Source organism: Salmo salar, chromosome ssa12 (genome assembly GCF_905237065.1).
Source record: "Salmo salar chromosome ssa12, Ssal_v3.1, whole genome shotgun sequence".
Taxonomy (NCBI): Eukaryota; Metazoa; Chordata; class Actinopteri; order Salmoniformes; family Salmonidae; genus Salmo; species Salmo salar.
In genome coordinates this window covers 37,627,065-37,652,595 of record NC_059453.1, presented here as the reverse complement: position 1 = coordinate 37,652,595, position 25,531 = coordinate 37,627,065, and the positions used below count along the sequence as shown (strand labels likewise).

At 42.3% G+C, this 25,531-nt stretch overlaps 1 protein-coding gene across 2 annotated transcripts in view; it reads right to left on the bottom strand.

The window, feature by feature from the left end:
• Window positions 1-1,168: 1,168 nt before the first annotated feature.
• Window positions 1,169-25,531, bottom strand: part of LOC106564786 (atlastin-2) — a 28,993-nt gene continuing 4,630 nt past the window's right edge. The window contains exons 2-14 of one of the 2 annotated variants that reach the window (XM_014131153.2): window positions 18,204-18,478; window positions 10,521-10,655; window positions 10,050-10,154; window positions 9,585-9,635; window positions 8,971-9,027; window positions 8,661-8,753; window positions 8,105-8,243; window positions 7,400-7,527; window positions 6,873-6,929; window positions 6,256-6,327; window positions 3,564-3,995; window positions 2,876-2,890; window positions 1,169-2,756 (exon numbers count right to left, since the gene is read on the bottom strand). In XM_014131153.2, the coding sequence (XP_013986628.1) occupies window positions 2,646-2,756; window positions 2,876-2,890; window positions 3,564-3,995; window positions 6,256-6,327; window positions 6,873-6,929; window positions 7,400-7,527; window positions 8,105-8,243; window positions 8,661-8,753; window positions 8,971-9,027; window positions 9,585-9,635; window positions 10,050-10,154; window positions 10,521-10,655; window positions 18,204-18,478 (1,670 nt within the window). In that variant the 3' untranslated portion in view covers window positions 1,169-2,645. The remainder of the gene's footprint in view (window positions 2,757-2,875; window positions 2,891-3,563; window positions 3,996-6,255; window positions 6,328-6,872; window positions 6,930-7,399; window positions 7,528-8,104; window positions 8,244-8,660; window positions 8,754-8,970; window positions 9,028-9,584; window positions 9,636-10,049; window positions 10,155-10,520; window positions 10,656-18,203; window positions 18,479-25,531) is intronic. The other variant, XM_014131154.2, reaches the window with a different exon arrangement.

The following is a 25,531-nucleotide window of genomic DNA, read 5'->3' as shown; positions in this document are numbered from 1 at the left end:
CCTCAGGTGGTTAAGCGATTTTTGTAATCCGACATCCTTGGGTAGATGGATGGAGTCTGGAAGGACATCTACCGGTAAACAGTAGCAATAATTTTCTGTTATAAATGTTAGCAATACCTCTGCTTTTGTAGGATATGGTCACTAGTGTAACCAGGAGGCCTCATTTAACACAATTCATCAGGCTTGAGCCATGTTTTCATCAGGCCAATCACATCAAGGTTATGATCAGTTCATTGGCTATGACTGCCTTGGAAGTGAGGGATCTAACATTAAGTAGCCCTATTTTGAGATGTGAGATCAAGTCTGATTGTAGTCAGCTCTTTCAATAATGACAGGAATGGAGTAGGTCTTTATTCTAGTGAGATTGCTAAAGCGAACACCGACATGTTTAGTTTTGCCCAACCTAGATCGAGGCACAGACACGGTCTCAATAGGGATAGCGGAGCTGACTACACAGACTGTGCTAGTGGCAGACTTCACTAACACGGCAGGGTGGCTAACAGCCTGCTCTGCACCCTGTCTCACTGTGGAACTAGAGGAGTTAGAGCCAATTATCAACTTCCTCACTATACTTACACCATGAAGCCACAATTCAAGACAACTTTCATTTCCCCAACATTCTTGCCCCATATAGCCAAGTTGTACAAATGACATACAACCAGTGGAGGCTGATAGGAGGAGCTATAGGATGGGCACATTGTAATGGCTGGAATGGAATAGTATGAAACCACATTTGACACAGCTCCATTAATGCCATGCCAGCCCTTACAATGAGCCCATCCTTCTATAGTATAGCCCACCAGCCTCCTGTGCGTACAACAGTTGTGATACAATGGAGTTTTTCTGTACAAAAATTACAAGTGTTGTGAAGACACCAATGGCTGGGTAAACATTGCATAAACAAACTTTATAAAGTTTCTTCGAAAAAGTAGTTCACTACTGCTTGATAAATTATCTAAATGAGACATTTCTACAAAATTGCAAGAACGGCTCATGCTGGAGTCAGATGTTAAGTGTAATTTTGCCTATTAAAACAAAAACGGTTTCAAATGATAATTAGGCAGGTCTGATGCCATAAAAGGAAATGGCCTACTTCACCTATATTTTATTTCCTTTTGTAAAAAACAGGCCTCCGTCTGTACAAACAAACCAATCAAGCATTACGTCATACTGTAGTATTGTTTTAATCTTGTATTGAAAAATAAATTAACGAAAATAACTTTAAAACTGCAACAGAAGAAAATTAAGTTTACAAACATTCTTTGCCAGCAGGGGTGGAATTGCAGTGCTCAATGTAGATTACTTTACAAATGTATATAAAAAGAATTTATTGGACATACACAAATCACGAAAGCATTCATTTAAATACAGTAAACTGCACAGTGGCCTACCACGAAACCATTGTTCTCCCAGCTACAAAAAAGGTATAGAAAATGTATTTATATATGTATATTTCGTACACATGCCCCATTTGGGATGAGTAAAAAAAAAAAAAAAAAAAAAGTACAAAACAGCACACATTAGCAGTAATGGTCTGGATGGAATAATTGCAACAGAATAACAATTCTAATACTTCAATAGAAATATACAAAATGATTCACCTTAAGAGCAGCTGGTTGAGAGATGTCGTGGGAGGTGGGAGGGTGACGCTGAACTAATAGGCAGGCTACAACTAGCTATACCTCGATCGGTGTGTAACTGTGAAGTTTCAAAACGGCAATGACAAGTGTTAGAGAAACAGAGCAGTGGTTGTTCTTACATTGATTGATATCCATTCACTCAGACAAGCAGGAAGGAAAACGAGAAAGCTCTTAGAGAAGACAAGGAGCACATTGTAGCTTAAATAGTTACTATAACAATCAGTTTCCATTGGCTGGAGGGGGGGGAAGATGCGTCTCACAAGACATCCAATCAGCAGTCTGATCAAAGAAAAGGAGGCGGGCTCATCCTTCTCCACACTGCCAACCGCTCGTAATACCGCCTTCTCATTGTGTGTCCGAGTTAAGTGACGAGCAGCTAGGACCAATTACAGAGGGTAAAGCTGTAAACTTTGGTTCTACGGGCGAGTTGGCAGTGTTAGTGTGGGCAGTGGTCCATCGGTCTCCCATTTACTCTAACTTGCCGTGCTGTGACACCGGCTCGCTCAGACAAGCAGAGATTGTTGACCACACTCAGCCTAATGTTATCCTCCATATAGTGATCGCCCAGAGGCTTCAACACCTGGGGAGAGAGACAAGAGTGGTGGGAAAGAGAAGGAGGGGAAGACGTCAGATGAAAGGGAGGGGGAAAGGAGGATAAAACCTATAACTGGAGGTGTGGAGAAAGGAGCAAAGAAAGGAAACCAAGCTTCATTTGTTTGTTCGTACATTCATCCGTGGCAGCTCATCATGCGCGCACACACACACACACCCACCCACCCCCGATGTCACCCTACCCGCCCTAAACCCCACAACACATGGGAACTCAACCATGAAAGTGCCAACCTGTACTCTACATTTGTGGTGAGAACCAGGTATAAAATGCAGTTTTTAAATACTAAACCAGCATGGCATGGGGACCATGAGCTATCAAAAAAAGAAAACATTTATATATAGTCCTAAAAATGGACACCGGAAACCAAGCGAAGGGGGGGGGGACAGCAGGTGCTAGTTTTTCTTCTTGACATTGTTGTTCGAGGCCAGTCTCGTTCTCTGGGCCGTTATCAAGGAATCCAACGGGACTCGACTCCTCGCCACCTCAAAGAGTTTGGAAAAGATCTGAAAACAAGGCAAGGGAAGTATTGTGGCCGTGTTAATGACATTAGTAGTGACGTTTGAAGTTATTTCTGCCTCAAAAATGACAAAAGGAGCCTTTTTCCCCTCTGTCCACCTCTCACCTTTCGTGGCGTCCTCTGTGGCAAGCACAAAGTAAAAAAAAAAAAAAAAAAAGAGGGAAGACTAATTAGTGGGGAAAGTAGTGAGGGAGGTGTCCCAATTCTCTTTCCCCTTCTTCCAAAGTGTGCACTTGCACCCTCCCTCTCATGGATTTAACAATGGTTGAAACTCCCTCAAGCCAACACTTACACCAATACATTTATTTTAAATCCATGGCGGGCGCACACTTCTGGAGAAAGGGTAAAGAATCAGGGTGCAACCAGAGAGACAAAGGCAGATAGGGAACAAGGAAAGGGAAGAGATGGGCTGATGAGGAAAACAAACTTCATTTGGGGAGATTGTAGTTTGAGGGGGAGGAAAGAGATGTTTGGGTGAATCACATTCGGTCACATCCAAATAGGTTAGGAAAAGAACAGCACAAAGAGTTTGGGAGCAAACACTCTCTGTGACAGAGTAAGCAGGAGAGGGACATGGTGTGAGACAGGGAAAGGGAAGAGAGTGAGGGGGTAGAAAGAGAGAGCAAAAGGGAGTAAAAGAAGAGGCATACATTAAAAAGGGAGATAAGAGGTGTTCAAATAGGAGTGAAAGAGCCTGGGCAAGAGAAACAGAACATGCATAATATTCTGATTGCTCAAGAGACGTGCGGCAGCCATTTCTTGCCCCCCCACCCTCCACTCCCGGGTCACCCACCTGCTCCCACAGGGTCTCGGCAACCTGGTCGATGACACTGCCCACCTCGCGGAACTCGCCGGAATACTTCACATAGGCCCAAAGGCAGAGCGCAGCCAGTGCCACGCCCATAATGAGATTACACACCGTGGCCACTGTGTTGATACCCAGGAAGCCCGTGACCAGCGATGCCACGTACATGGCGAACATGACAGCGAAGAGCGTGGCGGGCGTGCGCGCCGCGTAGAAGATGTTCTTGCCATCGTTGTGTTTGATGAAGTTAGTGAAGGCCTCGTCCAGCTCTGCTTCCAGCTGCTCCTGGTAGCACCGGCAGAAGTCCTCGCCGCCCATTTTCTTGACCGAGCGGAAGTGTTTGACCGCCACCTGCCGCAGGTTCGCGTGGCCGCACTCCAGTTGATCGGGGGCCATGTAGGGCTTGTCGCCTCCGCACACCTGGGAGAAAGGAGAGTTCGCCATGAGGGACAAACACACTGCAACTCATTTACTTATTGAATATTCAGTGTTTTCTAAGCCCATATGGGCTGGGCATCTGACAGATGCAAGACAATTTAATAGCAATCAAACATACACGCATTTCCGATCGCAAATCAACCCCTAGCCTCTAAGTCTAGACACGTCTCTTTGACACTCAGATCTGGGAGAACAATACTGGTCAAAAGTTTTAGAACACATACTCATTCAAGGGTTTGTTTATTTTTTACATTGTAGAATAGTGAAGATATCAAAACTATGAAATAACACATGGAATCATGTAGTAACCAAAAAAAAAGTGTTAAACAAATCAAAATATATTTTATATTCTTCAAAGTTGCCACTCTGCCTTGATGACAGCTTTGCACAGTCTTGGCATTCTCTCAACCGGCTTCACCTGGAATGCTTTACCAACAGTCATGAAGGAGTTCCCACATATGCTGAGCACTTCTTGGCTGCTTTTCCTTCACTCTGCGGTCCGACTCATCCCAAACCATCTCAATTTGGTTGAGGTCTGGGGATTGTGGAGTCCAGGTCATCTGATGCAGCACTACCTCGCTCTCCTTCTTGGTCAAATAGTCCTTACACAGCCTGGAGGTGTGTGTTGGGTCATTGTCCTGTTGAAAAACAAATGATAGCCCCACTAAGCCCAAACCAGATGGGATGGCGTATCGCTGCAGTAGCCATGCTGGTTAGGTGTGCCTTGAATTCTAAATAAAATCAGAGGTCACCAGCAAAGCACCCCCACACCTCCATGCTTTAAAGTGGGAAAACCGTATGCGGAAATCATCCGTTCACCCACACCGCGTCTCACAAAGACATGGCGGATGGAACCTCACCTCAAGCTGGTTGAGAGAATGCCAGGAGTGTGCAAAGCTGTCATCAAGGCAAAGGGTGGCTATTTGAAGAATCTCAAATATATTTTGATTTGTTTAAACTTTGGTTACTGCATTATTTCATAGTTTTGATGTCTTCACTATTATTCTACAATGTAGAAAATTTTAAAAAAAGCTTGAATGAGTAGGTGTTCTAAAACTTTTGACCGGTAGTGTACACTGAACTAGAATATAAAAAGCAATATGTAGTGTTGGTCCCATGTTTCACAGAGCTGAAATAGAAGATCTCAGAAATGTTCCATACAAAGCTTATTTAGCTTAATTTCATGCACAAATTAGTTTCCATCCCTGTTAGTGAGTATTTCTCCTTTGCCAAGATAATCCATCCACCTGACAGGCGTGGCATATCAAGAAGCGGATTAAACAGCAATGATCATTAGACAGTTGCACCTTGTGCTGGGGACAATAAAAGGCTACTAAAATGTGCAGTTGTGTCACAACAGCACCACATACGTCTCAAGTTGAGGGAGCGTGCATTTGGCATGCTGAGTGCAGGAATGTCCACCAGAGCTGTTGCCAGTGAATTTCATGGTTATTTCTCTACCATAAGCAGCCTCCAACATTGTTTTAGAGAATTTGGCAGTACGTTCAACCGTCCTCACAACCGCAGACCACGTGTAACCACGCCAGCCCAGGACCTCCACATCTGGCTTCTTCACCTGTGGGAGAGTCAGACCAGCCACCCTAACAGCTGATGAAACTGAGGAGTATTTCTGTCTGTAAAACAGCCCTTTTATGGGGAAAAACTCATTCTGATTGGCTGGGCCTAGCTCCCCAGTGGGTGGGCCTATGCCCACCCAGTTCCACCCATGGCTGCGCCCCTGCCCAGTCATGTAAAATCTATAGATTAGGACATAATGAATTTAATTTAACTGATTACCTTATGAACTGTAACTCAGTAAAATCATAAAAACTGTTGCATTTCTATTTTTGTTCAGTATAGATCAATACAGAAGAAACAACGTAAATGTGAACATCAGCACACCAGACTACACAGGAGTGCTATACACCGGACTAAATCCACCAAATCCTTTCAGATCTACAAGGAACCATGTATGTAGACGCTAGGAGGGCACAACTTCGTTGAGAGCAAAAACGGAGCCATTTCCCCGAGTTTATTTAGAGCCGTCTAATGAAGATTGATGGTTAAATGGACAACAAAAAAACGAAACAAAAAAGCTTTACGACTAAATCAATCTTGAGTAAAATGTAACTAGTAACACACGCCACAACTCCTCCGCACAGATGAAAACGCTCCGACTGCTTTTATTAGTCAGTCATACGCTAAATTGGATGCTTAAAACGGAAAGTAATTGTTCAATTACCTGCTCCATGCCTTTGTTGTAAATGTCTTTTGCTCCTGCAACAGCTGCGAGGTTGTTGGCTTCAGCTGTTGCCTAGGTGACAGCGGGAGAAAGCAGAGGGGAAAAACGCAGGATTCCTGAGATTAGGTTCCTTTGGTCCATCGACGTTCTCCTACAGTCTCATGAAATTCTACTCAAGTTTTAAAGAGCCTATATGGAATATGTGTTGCCTCTGGAGGTATTCTTCAGCCAAAAGGGCCCTCTAAATAGACAGAAATTGGTCAGAAATGACTTCATTGGACAGAAAGGGGCACAACTCACCACACCCATTGTTTGCTAATCTCTCATTGACTAAGTAACATAAATGGTATCAAAAGGCTTTGGGATGCAATGAATGTTCATTTCACAATACATTTGGTCAACTACAAGTGAAAACACGAGAATGTTTCAGGGTTGTATTTACAAGAACATTTTGCAACAGAAAACAAGCTTTCTAATTGGATAAATTCAGGTAGTGCCTCCCCGTTTTACACCCCCCCCCCCGGTCTCAAACTATTCCATTCCATTTTGTGCCTACTGAATACAATCCAGTTTTTTGTTAGGGGAATTTATCATTGGCCATCTGGAGAGTGAACTACCTGTAACATTGACTTGGGATGAGGCAGCTCCTCCCCTTGGTATATTTTCATGTATGCCTGTGTCGAAAAAAAAGAAAGAAGCAAAATTTTTTTCAGAAGAAGAAAAGGAATTGAGGAAAGGTGGAGAGGAGGAAAAAAGGGTATATAAAAGTTGAGGCATATAGAAAATAAAATGTTATTGGTCACATACACATATTTAGCAGATGTTATGGAGGTTGTAGTGAAATGCTAGAGTTCCTAGCTCCAACAGTGCAGTGGTATCTAACAATACAAACGAAACGCAAAGTAAAAGAATGGAATTAAGAAATATATAAATATTAGAACGAGCAATGTCGGAGTGGCATTGATTAGAATACAGTACATACATATAAAATGATTAAAACAGTATGTAAGCATTATTAAAGTGACCAGTGATTCCACGTCTATGTACATAGGGCAGCATCCTCTAAGGTGCCGGGTTGAGTAACTGGCCGGCTAATGATGGCAAGCTATAAGCTTAGAAGGAATGTTTGAAACGATCGACTTACTTTGAAATACTGTACAAGGTCTCGACACGTCACTTTGGATCCTCCGATTTCTTTCTCCACCAAGTTCTCCGGGGACAACAAGATTGGCACTAGGTTGACTAGCTCAGTCTTGAAATCGTCATCAATATCTAGAGGGGGAGACAAGTGGGAAATGCATTTCTTATTTAAGGTCTGTTGACATTTTCCTTTTAAAACACCATCGGACCTTAAATGCAACTATATAAAGGCAAATGTGTTGTTTTAGAACTTTGAAAGGTGACCTTCGTATTGTAATAGATGGCATTTATGTAGCACTTTTCCTCTAAGATCTAAAAATGCAAGTCCGCAGTGAACCATCTTCCCTACGCACACCTGGATATCTGAGATGATTGATATAGCATTATGGTAATAGTTTCACCTTACCTTCTGATTGGCTAGATAGACTTTTGACCATAGTGATTAGACCTATCCAATCGCTTCAGATCGACAGGAGTGCCTTGGGGTAGGGGCTGGTTTATTTGGAATTGACAGAATTGGCTAGGGGGTACATTGACTAAAGCCTGTTTTAACATGGACAGCACCATCAACTCTCAACACACTCAGAAGTAGAAGAGGAAATCGACTACTTTAAAAATAGCGACAGCTCTCAATGGCGCTGTTCATGCTCTGAGACAGGTGTGCAATCTTTCCTCAAGGGTAATTGAGCAACCTTTTCCTACAGCGTACCTGTGAGTCTGCCATCAAAGTTGGGGTTGGTGGCCACCTTGAGGCCGGGGTGGGGCAGGAGGAAGCAGCCAATGTTAGAGAAGCAGGAGTGGATGTGCTTCCTGACATTCTGCAGCTCCTCGTGCTGGTTCTGTTTCACCTGCACACAGTGGAGAGACCCTTGCTTATTCAAGAAAATGGTTGGACAAATATAGTTGGAAATAGCCTGGTCTCAGATCTGTTCGCTCTAAAAACCCTGACAAAGGCAGCATAGCTGTCAGTGTTGGCATCTACTCCATCTATTCCTTCAGAACCCAAGTGTGCAGCTTTTGTTGTCCATGTGCTGTATAGCCTACTACTGGTTGTTGTCATGCCAATGTCCTGTGCTGTATAGCCTACTACTGGTCGTTGTCATGCCAATGACCATAGGAGTTGGCAAGACTGCACAAACATAGGACACCAGGCTGTTTTAACAGCAGATGCAAAATTAGAACATGTGTAAGTGCTTTAGTTCCTGAAATGTCAGATGTTAAAGCTCTTATTTTCTTCGAATGGAGCAAGTGAAAAAAATACGTACTTGTAATCTCTTTTCCAGGAAACTCTTCCCTCCCTCTAAGCCATAAGAATGCTCGTATGGGTAGCTCCAGTCTCTTATAAGAAACATTAAAGTCTGTTGTGGAAGTCAAGGAATAAATATTAAACAAGATACTACATGACTATCGATTTTTCACAAAATGTCAAGTAATGGCGACCATATTGAATAAGACTCTAGAGATGCCCATTAGCTCCATCTCAATGACTTAAAAATCTCCTCTTCATTATTATCCAATAAGAAAGGCATTGCAGGCCATTCATTCAGGAAAGGCAGCAGAGAAATGCAATCATACCTGAAAGGGTTTCTCATAGATTTCTTCCAAGGCCAGCCTTCCATATTCAGTAAAGAGCTAGGTAGGGGAAAAACAAAAAGTCAGGGATAAAGCAGAGTTATACTTCACGTCCTTGTCAAAAAGGTCAACAGTCAATCTATTAATAACAAGGAGCCGTCATGCAGCGGACTGTTGCTGTCTAATAGGATAGTAATGTCAATAACACGCTTCATTTCAGAGTCGTCTGTTGAGTAGGTTTTAAAGAGGCTATATATACACACGCATATATAAATCACTTTTGCTTCTAGGGGTGCTCGAGTCAAAAGGGGTACAGTCACATTTCAAGTCAAAATGTGACGTTCATTTAGCATTTCAAACATCCATATCTTTAACAAGGGAGGAAGCAGCTATACACTTCCATACAAGCGCTCTAATTGTGACCCACTAAGTACAATAGTTCCACCTGCATGGTTGATCAAAGGAATATCATGTACACATTTTCCCCTCGGAGGGCTATGATATAACCTCAAAGGAAAGATCCTTGTCAAGTTGTTCGTGGAGTTCAACGTCCAAGGCAGTGTTGAAGACTGGATTGTTCTGGAAGGGGGAGTTAACAAACATGGACACACACAAACCTGGAGATGTTGAAGGTCATCTTCCTGCACATTCTGAGACAAGTTGTAAACCTAACGGGTGACAAAACATCAATAACCTGAAGTCTACATAGATCACATTTTCAATCACTGTTTTGCATGAATTGAAAAGTTGGTACAGGGAGGAGGAAAGTCTGGTGTTCAATCATAGTCTAGAACTAGCACATGACAGTATAACTTCAACTGTTTATTTAGCATGCAATAACATGCACGCAAGTCTCAGGAAAATTGCCAATTTTTCAATTCCTCAATCCAGATACTTACTGGCGAAAAGGGGAATAGGTAGAGTGGCATTCCTCGTCCAAACAGCCTAGAATCACCCATTATTGTTTGTTCAATAATGGCAATTAAACATACGCACATTGTCGATCTCCCCTAATTCTTTGAGCAGTGAATACCTTAATATAAAGGGTACACAATACTGTGAGGGGGGGGGTTGCATCATACCTGTACAGAGCTGGTCATGGTGCTCAACGCAAACAGTGTCGCACAATCTTTGATGGTTGATTGGCTGTCGAAAGCCCCCTGTGTGTCGATTAGAAGAACAGCAACCTGCAGAGAAAGGATAAATCAATTAATAAGTCGTATTCTTTACCAATCAAGGGGTATTAAATCAGTTGAAATAACCAATGGACAACTGGAAATCTTATATCGTGTATTTTAAGGGACATTGCACTCCAAAATCGTAAATACATTTTGGAAATCCAGCTATACGCCGCAATCCAAAATGAATCGAGACAAAACAGCATATCATTTCCACATTTTACTGGTGGTGTTGGATACGGACTCATCTTGATTGTTTTAGTGGTCTGAACATTTCAAACAAACTTTGATTTTGGAGTGCAAAGTCTCAACAATTCAAACCTTAGTTGGGAGAAAATGTGTGCCCATCCAAGGGTAAAGCGACTTTGTATTTACCTTGCTCCCGTCTGGCTTGTCCACCACAAACACCTCGCTCCAAGCCAGGATGCCCGTGGTCTCCCTCTCGCAGCCCCCCCGCCAGGTGAAGCCCGTCAGTGGCTCCTCGTGCCCACCCAGCCAGGAGCAAGATGTCTGAAGAGGAAGAGGACACATCAAAGCAGGAGATTGGCGATCATATGAGCCATGTAGCTACAGTACCACGACTCTCGTTGGCTGAAACAGTCCTCTCAGGCCCTGCCCAGAAACGACCTCTAGCCATTTCCCCTAGACAATTCATGTAAACCTGAAAGGTATAAGCGAGCAATATGGTCAAGGCCCTACCAAGCCTATTAGAGGGCAAGAAATACTACCATCTACTTCAGTACCTGCTTATACCCATCAGATGTAGTCCAGATATCCTTGAAGTGTCTAGAAGCTAGATATTTTTTCCTCTGGACCCTACTCTCATATTGAACACCCCTAACCCAGGCCCTCCTGTTTGTTAGCATACCTGAATGACATATTGATGGCGATCCCCGCTCAAACCTTGAGGGCCACACACACACACACAAAAGCAGCCTTTATACCTGGAATAAAGTTCTTGCAAAAGTGTGCCAAAGTCCCAAGCATTGTGCTGCCCAAAAATCAGCTTAAAGCACAGCTCAAATGGATTACGGTCACCCCCCCTAAACAAGTTATGAACAGCAAACAGGTTTAGCAAGTTGTGGCAGAAATTCTGATAAGTTTACTCCCTAAGCAGCCAATGAATGGAGTGAATTAATTCCTCACAGCTCTTAGTTTCACTGAGTGAAAAGTATAAGGACAATGTTTTCCAACTCAAGATAAGCATCTCTGGTTGGTTGTGTGATTTCATCTAACGAGTTGTTTGAAGTCCATGTAATATTTTCGAGCAGGGCCAATAGTGTACTGAATTTCAAAGGACACTTCATGTTAACAGATGTCCCAAAGCACTACCAGGTAGCCCAACAGGCAATATTTTCAGTAAGTGATACTGGATCATTTCACAGCGCATCTGCAGAAAATAGCTCTTCAATGCGGCAAAACACCACAGGTCATAAAGCACTCAGACTCACAAAGTTCACCAGACATGTGACATGAGCCGTGCTCCAGTTCTCACAAGGGTTTGACAATGGGTTCTCTCCGGTCGGGGCAAGTAGGCCAGAAGTCTACTGGTCACCAAGTGAATTTCTACTTGGAAATCTACTGGCCTCTATCGACTTAGCCAAAAAGCATGAGTTTACATTCAACAACAAAAAACAGAGTTAACCTGTTGGGGATAGGGAGTCAGTATTTGCACGGCCGGATAAAAAACGTACCCGATTTAATCTGGTTACTACTCCTGCCCAGTAACTAGAATATGCATATAATTATTGGCTTTGGATAGAAAACACCCTAAAGTTTCTAAAACTGTTTGAATGGTGTCTGAGTATAACAGAACTCATATGGCAGGCCAAAACCTGAGAAGATTCCAAACAGGAAGTGCCCTCTCTGACCAATTCTTGGCCTTCTTAGTCATCTCTATCCAAAACAGAGGATCTCTGCTGTAAAGTGACACTTTCTAAGGCTCCCATAGGCTCTCAGAAGGTGCCAGAACGTTGAATGATGACTCTGCGGTTACTGGCTGAAAAACAGTAGCGCATTTGGTAAGTGGTCGATCTGAGTACAATGAGACGGGTGCGCGCGTGCACGTGAAGAGTCCATTTTCTTCTTTGAGTCTGAACGAAAACAACTTCTCCCGGTCGGAATATTATCGCTATTTTACCAGAAAAATCGCATAAAAATTGATTTTAAACAGCGTTTGACATGCTTCGAAGTACGGTAATGGAATATTTTGAAATTTGTCACGATATGCGCCGGCGCGTCACCCTTCGGATAGTGTCTTGAACGCACGAACAAAACGCCGCTATTTGGATATAACTATGGATTATTTGGAACCAAACCAACATTTGTTGTTGAAGTAGAAGTCCTGGGAGTGCATTCTGACAAAGAACAGCAAAGGTAATCCAATTTTTCTTATAGTAAATCTGAGTTTGGTGAGTACCAAACTTGGTGGGTGTCAAAATAGCTAGCCTTTGATGGCCGGGCTATCTACTCAGAATATTGCAAAATGTACTTTCACCGAAAAGCTATTTTAAAATCGGACACCGCGATTGCATAAAGGAGTTCTGTATCTATAATTCTTAAAATAATTGTTATGTTTTTTGTAAACGTTTATCGTGAGTAATTTAGTAAATTCACCGGAAGTGTTCGGTGGGAATGCTAGTTCTGAACGTCACATGCTAATGTAAAAAGCTGGTTTTTTATATAAATATGAACTTGATTGAACAAAACATGCATGTATTGTATAACATAATGTCCTAGGAGTGTCATCTGATGAAGATCAAAGGTTAATGCTGCATTTAGCTGTGGTTTTGGTTTTTGTGACATTATATGCTAGCTTGAAAAATGGGTGTCTGATTATTTCTGGCTGGGTACTCTGCTGACATAATCTAATGTTTTGCTTTCGTTGTAAAGCCTTTTTGAAATCGGACAGTGTGGTTAGATTAACGAGTCTCGTCTTTAAAATGGTGTAAAATAGTCATATGTTTGAGAAATTGAAGTTATAGCATTTTTGAGGTATTTGTATTTCGCGCCACGGGATTCCACTGGCTGTTGACTAGGGTGGGACGCAAACGTCCCACCTAGCCCAGAGAGGTTAATGTTGAACCCTGCCTTATATTCTAGTATGTTCCAGACTGGCAGGTTGAGAGCCACTGTGTTTGCATTGTGTTTTAAATTGTATTTGCCTTAAATTCCTGAGGGCCGGGGGCAGTATTCAGAAATTCAGATGACTGACGTGCCCAAAGTAAACTGCCTGCTACTCAGGCCCAGAAGCTAGGATATGCATATAATTAGTAGATTTGGATAGAAAACAAATCTGAAGTTTCTAAAACTGTTAGAATAATGTCTGTGAGTATAACAGAACTGATATGGCAGGCAAAAACCCAAGGAGAATCCATCCGGATAATTTTTGTTTTGAGGCGTCTGCTCATTCAAATCCTTGTTATTGGGAAAATCTAAGGAATACCTTCCAGATTGCAGTTCCTAGGGCTTCCACTAGATGTCAGTCTTTAGAAAGTTTCAGGCTTGTTCTTTGAAAAATGAGCTAGAATTTGTAGTTTTTCTAGGTGGCTCCCATTTTGACTGTAGTAGTGTCGCGTGTTGATGAGGGCGTGCACTTCGTTATTTATCTCCGGTAATGAAAATACTATTCTCCATCTTAAATTTGATCATTTATTTACATATTAGGGTACCTGAGGATTGATTTTAAATGTTGTTTGACTTGTTTGGATGAAGTTTATTGGTAACTTTTGGGATTCCTTTGTATGCATTTAGAACGAGGGAAACAGGTGGATTACTGAATCAAGCGCGCCAACTAAACTGACTTTTTTGGGATATGAAGGACTTTATCGAACAAAATGACCATTTGATGTGTAGCTGGGACCATTGGGATTGCAAACAGAGGAAGATCTTCAAAGGTAAGTGATTTATTTTATCGCCATTTCTGACTTTCGTGATGCCTCTGCTCGTTTGGAAAATGTTTGTAATGCTTTTGTACGCGGGGCGCTAACCTCAGATAATCGCATGGTATGCTTTCGCCGTAAAGCCTTTTTGAAATCTGACAAAGTGGCTGGATTAACAAGAAGTTAAACTTTTATACAATGTAAGACACTTGTATTTTTATGAATGTTTAATATTACGATTTCGTATTTTGAATTTGGCGCACTCCGATTTCACCGGATGTTGTCGAATTTGATCCCGTTAACCTCTGGGACAGGGGGCAGTATTTTCACATCCGGATGAAAAGCGTGCCCAAAGTAAACTGCCTGCTACTCGGGCCCAGAAGCTAGGATATGCATATAATTAGTAGATTTGGATAGAAAACAACTCTGAAGTTTCTAAAACTGTTAGAATAATGTCTGAGTATAACAGAACTGATTTGGCAGGCAAAACCCCGAGCACAATCCATCCAGGGAAATTTTTTTTTGAGGTCACTGTTTTCCAATGGTTTTTATGGGAGACCTGATTTATTAGGGCCCATATTGCAGTTCCTATAGCTTCCACGTGGTGTCAACAGTCTTTAGAAATTGTTCGATGTTTTTCTTTTGAGAAATGAAGAAGTAGGGCTGTTCTTTGTAGGTGTCACTCTGAAGGGCTTTAGTCTTTTGTTGCGCGTGAACTGGAGCGCGCTTCACGTTGTTTTTATCCGGTATTAGAAACAGTTTATTCCGTCTTAACTTTTATCGTTGATTTACATTTTAGGATACCGGAGGTTGGATTAGGAACGTTTGAAATGTTTGGAGGTAACTTGTTTACAGGTAACTTATTAGATACTTTGTAGTCATGTTGGAACCGGTGTATTTCTGAATCAAACGCGCCAAATAAATTGACATTTTGGAGATATAAAGAAGGAATTTATCTAACAAAACGATCATTCATTGTGTCACAGACATTTGAGATTGCAAAAAGAAGATCTTCAAAGGTAAGGCATTTTTTATATGGCTATTTCTGACTTTTGTGTCGCACCTGCCTGGTTGAAAAATGATTTTCATGTGGTTGTATGCTGGTTTGCTTTTGCCGTAAAGCCTTTTTGAAATCTGACAAAGCGGCTGGATTAACAATAAGTTAAGCTTTATTTTGATGCATTACACTTATATTTTTGTGAAGGTTGAATATTGATATTTCTGTAGTTTGAATTTGGCACGCTACAATTTCACTGGTTGTTGTCAAATCAATCCCGCTAAAGGGATTCGAGCAGGATTCGCAATTAAGGGATCCATAAGAGGTTTTAATGGGATTTCCGTACTAAGAGGTTAATGTTGCTGGTCCCCAGGAAGAGTAGCTGGAATCCTTAATAAATACAAAATACAACATGTAACGATGTATGCCTATGTACATATACTACATAAGCCTGAGTTTCCTCTCCTGGTTGTAGGTCACATGTATAACAGTCCTGGTTATACATATAAGCCAGTGTGATGAGAGAAATTACATATTTACCTGATTTGTTTGATATTAATAGTTAGCAATTAATACTTAACCTGTTAGGGCTAGGGGGCAGTATTGACACGGCTGGATAAAAAACATACCCGATTTAATCTGGTTACCACTCCTACCCAGTAACTAGAATATGCATATACTTATTACATATGGATAGAAAACACCCTACATTTTCTAAAACTGTTTGAATGGTGTCTGTGAGTATAACAGAACTCAAATGGCAGGTCAAAACGTGAGAGATTCCTTTACAGGAAGTGGCCTGTCTGACCATTTCTTGAACTTGTTTTCCATCTCTATCATTTACTAAGGATCTCTGCTCTAACGTGACACTTCCCACGTCTTCCATAGGCTCTCAGAGCCCGGGAAAAAACAGAATGTCGTCATTCCAGCCCCAGGCTGAAACACATTATCGCCTTTCTCAAGTGGCCGATCAAGGGACACTGGCTTATGCGCGTGACCCCGACCGCCCCCGCCTTTGGGATTTTTTCCTCTGTTTGCCGAAAAGGAGATTCCCTGTCGGAATATTATCGCTTTTCTACGAGAAAAATTGATTTTAAACAGCGGTTGACATGCTTCAAAGTACGGTAATAGAATATTTAGAATTTTATTGTCACGAATTGCGCCATGCGCGCGACACTTCTTTACTATTTCGGATAGTGTCTGGAACGCATCGAACAAAAACGCCGCTATTCGGATATAACGATGGATTATTTTGGACCAAACCAACATTTGTTATTGAAGTAGCAGTCCTGGGTGTGTATTCTGACGAAGACAACAAAAGGTAATCAAACTTTTATAATAGTAAATATGATTATGGTGAGTGCTAAACTTGCCGGGTGTCTAAATAGCGAGCCTGTGATGCCTGGGCTATGTACTTAGAATATTGCAAAATGTGCTTTCACCAAAAAGCTATTTTAAAATCGGACATATCGAGTGCATAGAGGAGGTCTGTATCTATAATTCTTAAAATAATTGTTATGCTTTTTGTGAACGTTTATCGTGAGTAATTTAGTAAAATGTTAGCGAATTCCCCGGAAGTTTGCGGGGGGTATGCTAGTTCTGAACGTCACATGCTAATGTAAAAAGCTGGTTTTTGATATAAATATGAACTTGATTGAACAAAACATGCATGTATTGTATAACATAATGTCCTAGGGTTGTCATCTGATGAAGATCATCAAAGGTGAGTGCTGCATTTAGCTGTCTTCTGGGTTTTGGTGACATTATATGCTGGCTTGAAAAATGGGTGTCTGATTATTTCTGGCTTGGTACTCTGCTGACATAATCTAATGTTTTGCTTTCGTTGTAAAGCCTTTTTGAAATCGGACAGTGTGGTTAGATTAACGAGAGTCTTGTCTTTAAATGGCTGTAAAATAGTCATATGTTTGAGAAATTGAAGTAATAGGATTTAAGGTTTTGAAAATCGCGCCACAGGATAGCAGTGGCTGTTACGTAGGTGGGACGAATTCGTCCCGCCTAGCCTAGAGAGGTTAACAAATAGGAAATAATTTCTATCCTGTTAGAGTCTGTTTTTATGGTCTCCACTCGTTCCCTGCAGGTAATCTGGGTATGGTCACTAGAGATGGCTTGAGCTGACAAATGAGTTAAAGACTGCATTACATAGACAAGATGTGGTGGGTCCAACTGAGATAACTCTTCCAAGCTTAGAACAAGCCCTCATTGTCTCAAAATTATCCTTCCATCTGGGAAACTAAGCCAGGGTGGGGTTAAGACAACAACCCTGTGTTGATAATGACAGGATGAACCCAGAGTGGCTTATGATGCTCCTTGGTCTGCATGGGAGGGGTTGAACCAACCACGTCTAAGCATTCTTAGTGTCAGCTATATAAAAGAACTCTGCATTTGTGTAAAGGTTAGGTGACTCGGTCCAACACTCAAGGGTGTGGGGTCGACCAGCCTCATTATTGCAATAATGAATCAATATTAAATAAAGATGATTGTTTGAAGAAATGACACTCGATTAGAATATTCCACCACAGTGTAGCGTTACATGTATAGTATGACAAGCTTTCATCAAGCCTCACCTTGTTGTACACAGGGCCTAAGATGAACACCCGCATCTAGATTTTGACATTGGCGGGTAAGATGTCAATTTCACCAGTCACATTGGCGGGTGGTCAGGGCTCCAGTGCGGGCACTGGCACAGGCATAAAAGTAGGTCTAGTTTACTTGAAACGAAAGTCTACTGAAGTGAGGCTTTGTCCTTGTGTTTCTTGGCTATTTACATTGTTTTTCAATGTTTGAATTTCAACTGCTAGGGAAGAGAACACAGCTAGTAGTCAGACTCAATCTCACAGGCAGAAAGTCACATTACCAAGGTAACCTGTGAACATTTGTCTCATCTGTGATATTTTTGGTTAAAAAAAAAAAAACTCAGGGTCACAAACATATGAAATATACCACATTACTTCTTACTAGTAATACATACATTTTAGAAACATTACATTGGGTTTAATGGGTTTTGTGTAATTTCAGCAAAAAAATATTTTGGCTGGTCAAAACAAATCTGTCTGGTAGATTTACCTGCCACAGTGACTGGTGGACCAAAAAGTAAATTTTAGGCCCTGATTTTAGGCCCCTCATGTAGCCTGTACAAGGAAAGCCTATGTATAACCTCACCTGGTTGTACATGAAGCGCAGCATGAAGTCCAGCAGGAAGGACTTGCCCTTGCGGAAGGCACCGGCCACCGACACCACCACCACATTGAGGTTGCGCACATGCTCCTGCAGCAGGATGCACTCCAGCGCCGCCTCGTCGAGCTCAAAGGCGTGGTCGTCCTCGTGAGCCACAACGATCTGGACCGGCCTGGCCGACAAGGCATCTTCCTCCGACAACAGGGCCTCCTCTTCCTCAGGGCTCATCTTATGAGGCACACCCTCCACACCATGCTCACCTGGTAGAGATGTTTAGAATCATGAATTGAGGATCTTCCCCTTAATAGAGAATGTCCACCCCCAAATCAGAGTTTGTTAAACATGATCAAAGTGGTTACTGGTTAGATAAAGTGGATATTGCACACAGATACCTGCATATGCCTAGTAGTTCACCCACAATATAAATTCAACTGTGTTACTTATTTTCAGGGAATATTAATCCATTACGCAATCTTTTTCCATTCAACAATGTTAAAATAATCTGGAGCCATGTTAAACCTAAATCTTGGATTACTGGAACTAGGCCAAATCTTGGAACTATAGTGTCCTTTTAAAGACAAAGGTACAGTGATTCCTCTAAGTTACGTCATACTGCGGCACACCTTGCGGGCTGCTGCAGCATGTTATCTATTTGTCAGCCATTTTTTTCTGTTAATGCAAGTTATTGCTAGTTTGACTACCAGAGGGCATCTTTGAGAAGCATTTGATAGTCTTCCGTATCGGCATTACCAGAACTTAAAACCTTTTGTAATAACATCGTATTGATTTAAAAAAAATTGGCTTAATTAATATTATGGTGTTTCTATTCAGAGAAAAACAAAACCATCAGGGTCTCCATTAGGATGGGAATGGAAAATATGGCGCTGTACAACAGGACCAAGGAGTAGGCCGTCGTTGTAAATAAGAATTTGTTCTTAACTGACTTGCCTAGTTAAATAAAGGTTACACTAAGAGCATAACATTTCTGCACCCTAATTTTCAAATTCTTGTCTAAACAATACCCAAAACAGACTAAGTGAAAATAAAAATCTCATTGATTTATCAAGACCAGTCCTCATGCTTGTCTCAGAGGAGCACGAAACAGTGCCAAAATATTAGTAAGCTTTTGCTATTAACTTCAACATGCTCTTTAAATAAGACCTTCACCATATCTAAAAATATTTTTCTCAATGATTACATTAAATGATTGGAGGACTATATTAACATCTAAAGGGCATTTTCCATTAGATATTCTCCGATATTCTCACAGATCCTAAGGGGCTTTTATATAATTCTAAATGAATTAATAATAATCGCTTTGTTTAAAAAGTAGCGATATTGGAGATTTCGTTTTCGTTTAACCTGGAGTGAGCGAGAAAAAGGCAATTCTTGAACATGGGGTGAGACATTCTTACTGATTTGTAAATAAAGCCAGTTTGTCATTTAGAATTATTTCTTTCTGGAGAAACCTAACTTGATTATTTAGCAGATATCACTTGCTTAAATTCAGTCAACACATATCTTAAGAATATTATCGAATATTTGAACACTCGTTTCTCCATGCTTGTCTCAGAGCAGTGCGAAACGGTGCTGAAATAGACGTCCACAGCGGGAAGGCTATGTATTCTGTGCCCACTCGTGTTCTCTCTTCGGTTACACATCCTTGGAATAGCAGAACAGCATAACGGTCTGGGCGGCCCTTGTTGCGCCTGGTGAGCAGTTGGTCAAGTTCTGTTGTCAGAAGAGGAATGGAAATGTTAGGGTGAACAGAAAACCTGACGAACCCGCCACGTATGTTGACTCTACCTGTCGGAGTTGTAGTTCCAGAGCTCACAGTTGTGCCTGGCATGGATTGTGACTCAATCTCGTTCCTCGCCCTATTCAACGCGAGTGAGTCAATGATTCATCTGACAAACAAAGAACTTTGTGTCCTGCAAGCCCAGGCATTGATCAAAGCTGGCGAGACATTCAAGAACATCATCTTCACAGACGAATCAGCTGTGGCTCTTCAGCAATTTGATCAAAATTGACACAGAAAAAAAAGATCAAAAAGATTAACAAAAGCATAAAGATGTTGAAGAAATGTTGCTTTGAGTTAGAAATGTAACACTTTAGAGTACTTAAGCATTGAATACATTGCAAATTGAGGGATTTCACATCAGTAGCCGGGCTATAAAAAGTCTATTGTCCTGATAATAGGAAACATTTGCATGATATGGTTACAATAATGTAGCACAATGTATCTACCTTTCCAATTACTTTTAGAGTTTGGGATTTACAAATGTGCGCTTTCATTAATTAGTTACATTGTTTTAGTTCGAACGAAATTGTTTTATGTAGGATGCTACATTTGACCAGTTGCAATTGAAAGTAGGCAAAAAAAGAAAACATCCTACTTCTATTAGGTTGTTAAGCCTCAGCCTACCACAGACAGTTAACTTATTTTATATAGGTCTAGGCTCCAAAGAAATAGACTCCAATTAAGCCCTTTTGTTTGTAAAGTCAAATTAAAAATTCTTATTTACAATGACGGCCTACGGCCAAACCCGGAAGACACTGGGCCAATTATTCGCCGCCCTATGGCACTCCCAATCAAGGACTCAAACCAGGGACTGTGGTAAAGCCTTTTGCACCGAGATGCAGTGCCTTAGACGGCTGCACCACTCAGGAGCAATGACCAAAATATATAAACTCAGCAAAAAAAATAAACGTCCCTTTTTCAGGACCCTGTCTTTCAAAGATAATTCATAAAAATCCAAATAACTTCACAGATCTTCATTGAAAAGGGTTTAAACACTGTTTCCAATGCGTGTTCAATTAATCATTAACAATTAATGAACATGCATCTGTGGAAGTCGTTAAGATACTAACGGCTTACAGACGGTAGGCAATTAAGGTCACAGCTATGAAAACTTAGGACACTAAAGAGGCCTTTCTACTGACTCTGAAAAACACCAAAAGAAAGATGCCCAGTGTCCCTGCTCATCTGCGTGAATGTGCCTTAGGCATACAGCAAGAAGGGATGAGGACTTCAGATGTGGCCAAGGAAATAAATTGCAACGTCCATACTGTGAGACGCCTAAGACAGCGCTACAGGGAGACGGGTCGGACAGCTGATCATTCTCGCAGTGGCAGACCACGTGTAACACCTGCACAGGATCAATACATCCGAACATCACACCTGCAGGACAGGTACAGGATGGCAACAACTGCCCGACACCAGGAACGCACAATCCCTCCATCAGTGCTCAGACTGTCCGCAATAGGCTGAGAGAGACTGGACTGAGGGCTTGTAGGCCTGTTGTAAGGCAGGTCCTCACCAGACATCACCGGCAACAACGTCACCTATGGGCACAAACCCACCATCGCTGGACCAGACAGGACTGTCAAAAAGTGCTCTTCACTGACGAGTTGTGGTTTTGTCTCACCAGGGGTGATGGTCGGATTTACGTTTATCGTCGAAGGAATGAGTGTTACACCGAGGCCTGTACTCTGGAGCGGGATCGATTTGGAGGTGGAGGGTCCGTCATGGTCTGGGGCGGTGTGTCACAGCATCATCGGACTGAACTTGTCATTGCAGGCAATCTCAACACTGTGCATTACAGCGAATACATCCTCCTCCCTCATGTGGTACCCTTCCTGCAGGCTCATCCTGACATGACAATGCCACCAGCCATACTGCTCGTTCAGAGCGTGATATCCTGCAAGACAGGAATGTCAGTGTTCTGCCATGGCCAGCAAAGAGCCCGGATCTCAATCCCATTGAGCACGTCTGGGACTGGGTGGATCGGAGGGTGAGGGCTAGGGCCATTCCCCCCCAGAAATGTCCGGGAACTTGCAGGTGCCTTGGTGGAAGAGTGGGGTAACATCTCACAGCAAATAAATGCAGTTGACAGTGAGAGGACATTTCTGTTTTTACTGTGTACACACAAACACACTTTTTCCCCCAGAACATTAACCGTGTGTAGGTAGATGTGGAAAGAAAGATACAAATGATTTGTTGCAAGTTGGGGGGGGGTTCACACCTGGCTCAGCTATTAGACAATTCTTTAGTAAAGGTTGAATAGTCTATTGTTCAGCTAATGGCCCATCCTGCTACGCTTGTGAAAAACTAATAATACTTTTCCCCCTTAGATTCCAATTGATAGTGTTTTTTAGCCACAATCGGCCCCAACATCAATTAGTACATTTGGGCACAGGCGAGCATGCTGGACTTCGGGCTAGAATGTTGAGGGTTTGAAACCTGCTCCCTGCTTGTTTCATTACATTATGCCGTCTCAGAGCAAATAGCCTGGATTGTTACTCCCATCTCATTCATCGTCCTCTTCCACGTGTCATTCTTCGCATGATGTACTGTTTTTTATTCTGTATATATGAATTACAAATCAGCCTTTACTTAAATCATGTTTCTACTCTATTGCATAGTTACAATGTGTAATCATTGATGTCCCAGGCGTGGTAAACACTGTTGAAGTGTATAATTGTAATACATACATGCAGACACAGCATCATTCAAAGAATGGATTTTGATACACCTGGTATTGGATATGGCTGACAAAAACCTTGCCAAATAGCAATTTTCGTAAATCAACTTTACGACAAAAGAATATGCACAACCGTTTGTCTCTACGGTAACATCCCTCTCAATTGTACATTTTTTGCTTGACTCGTTATGACGATATAATTACTTAAATTTGCTTCCACCATAATGTTTTGTCAGCCATCTTTGCTGAAGAAAGTCACCATGGAGGGGTGGCTCGCGTCAAATTTGTCATTGGAACCACTCGATATGATTGGACATGTAAAAACCTTGGGACCCAAAAGCATAATCAGTGCTCCAACGCCCCCTTGCGGTGGTCTGGAGCAATGAAGCAGTGATGCTGGGTACCGCTAAGTCCCGCGGTGTAAACTCGCAACTTTTAAAGGGAGGAACCCCTGTACTCTGCAGTGAACCCGATCAAGATGCCGGGATGTCAAAGGTTTTTGTTTTCTAAATGTTTGGAGTGTTAGCTAGCAGCGAGTTGGTGTCTGTCTGGTTGCCTTCCTGTTTCCTGTTTCACTACGGTGTGGTTTAGACAGGTAGTCTATGGTCTGAGAGGTAGTCTACGCCCACTCCGATCACACCAGTAAGGTTCTTGAGAGGAAAATAGTTTCATTTGTGGGAACCGTCTCTTTAAAACAGCAGAAACAGCAGACTGCAGTCATAACAATAATGGGTCCCAGTCATAAGTCACAAGCTTGGATGTCAAAAGTTCTTGAAGCCAAAGCAACAACACTGAAGTCAAATGATACGAGAGCAGTAATCATGAGTAGGCCTAAATGACTTCATGATTCATTTGATGGATGCAATTCAATGAAGTTGAACTACAATATATGCGGATGTTCTTTGAATAGTTGAGCTGCTCTTTGGGTGAAACAGAGCTGAAAGAATACTGTCTGTACCATAAGCTCACTGAAATGCACAACAGGAAACTAAGTGGCCGAAACTGGGTTGCCAAGTTTGCGAATGGTAAGAAACAAACATTGGTTAGAGCAGTTAGAACACACACACACACACACACCACTAGATTGCAGACTGTGCAGCCATGCCAGCGCGACATCAACTCTGCCTCCCCGGTCCAATTGTTTCATTAATAAAGTCTGTGGGCTCTGGTTCGGTTCCCCCTGTCCTTTCAAGGACGGTTATGGGGGAGGGGGGGGCATAATGAGGGGCACACGCAGCCACCCTCATCACATTACAGTAGATAACACTGCAGTAATCGCCAGCCAGTCGGGGAGAACGCAAGACAAATAAAGCCCCCGTCGTTTCAGACTAGATCAGCACAACATGAGTGCGACATTTAAGAAGGGGGTTCAAAGGCAAAGCAACCAGTCATGTGCTAATTGCTTGGCTAATCGAACAACTCGATAGACATCTACACAACAAGCAACTGTTCATATCCATGGCCTTGACTGGCCTTGGCTGACCATGACTGATTGGGGGAGGGGGGATTTGACCACCATGACCGGACCCATCGTATATACTTAATATGGGCAATAAGGGTGCTTGACTGAGCACCTCAATGGACATCTATTAAGCTTAAAAATAAAATACTCGTCTCAGACCAGGTCAATCAATAAAAACGCATAAGTCTCAGACCAGGGCACAGCGGGTAACATCCGGACAACTCCGACAAACCTAAACCTGGACTAAAAAGCACGTTCAATGGAGAATGGCCGGAAAATGTCCGTAGAGGCATAGGCCGACACCTAGCGCAGCACCGGAACGGGCATACACGGCCGTGGAGGGTTCAAAGTGTGCGCAGGCCTTTGTTCGTGACCAGCACTAGCTAAACGCACCTGGAGTCGCACTGTTACAGCTGGAATGGAGCAAAAGCCCGCACACACGGCAGCCCTCCCGGAAACCTAATCTAGAGTAACGGCCAGAGGATGACCATTCACAATGTCTCCATCTGGCTAGGCTGCATTCCAAACTTGAAAGCCTACTCACTAGCCTCCGTCGCAGTCTACTCCACCTTCAAAGACCTGAAAGGCCTGAATGGGTTTAGGCCTATGCCATAGCTGGCTGGGCAATATGGTTTTCAGATTACAAGGGGAGTTGGAAGATGGACTGAAAAGGTTTAGCAGAGGGAAGGAGATTTAAGATGGGATTCGACACAGTTTCATAAAACCCATTGGTTCTAACAGTAGAACAAACCACCTATGAGGATAAAAGCTCCTTTGGCCAAATTAGCAGCTGGAAGTCAATGCTGCTGGGAGGAGCGAGTGATGAACGATCTGACTAAGTACAGGATGAGAGCGAGTTCTCATGGCTGAGGAAGACTTTCTGCATTATTTAGAGCGCTTTGCTCATATACCAACATGTCATCATGCCAAACGTCAGGGGACCAGCCAAGATGGGTGCGAGTGACAAGAGTCAACTAGGTGCTTTTTTGAGCTCTCCTAGCGGTGCCGTTGAGGAACTACAGCAAGCGCACTGGTTTTGTTTGGAACAACACCTGCATACCCACCATCACACAATTACTGTTTACGCAACCCAAAAAACGTCTCATTATAAATATCGCAATTTGGGTCAGGTGAGCATAATTTGAAAGCTTGTTCTATTGCCAAGTTCTAAAAAAAATAAATAAAAATAAAAAATAAAATCACAGTAGAGACTCGGAATACATATCGTATCGGCACAAAAGTATCATGATAATATCGTGAGGTCCCGGGCAATTCCCAGCCCTGGCATTCAGATGTGTTCTGTGGCATATTTTCTTTACAATAGACAAACTGAAAAACAAGCTCACTGTTTAGAAACACCCAGGGTA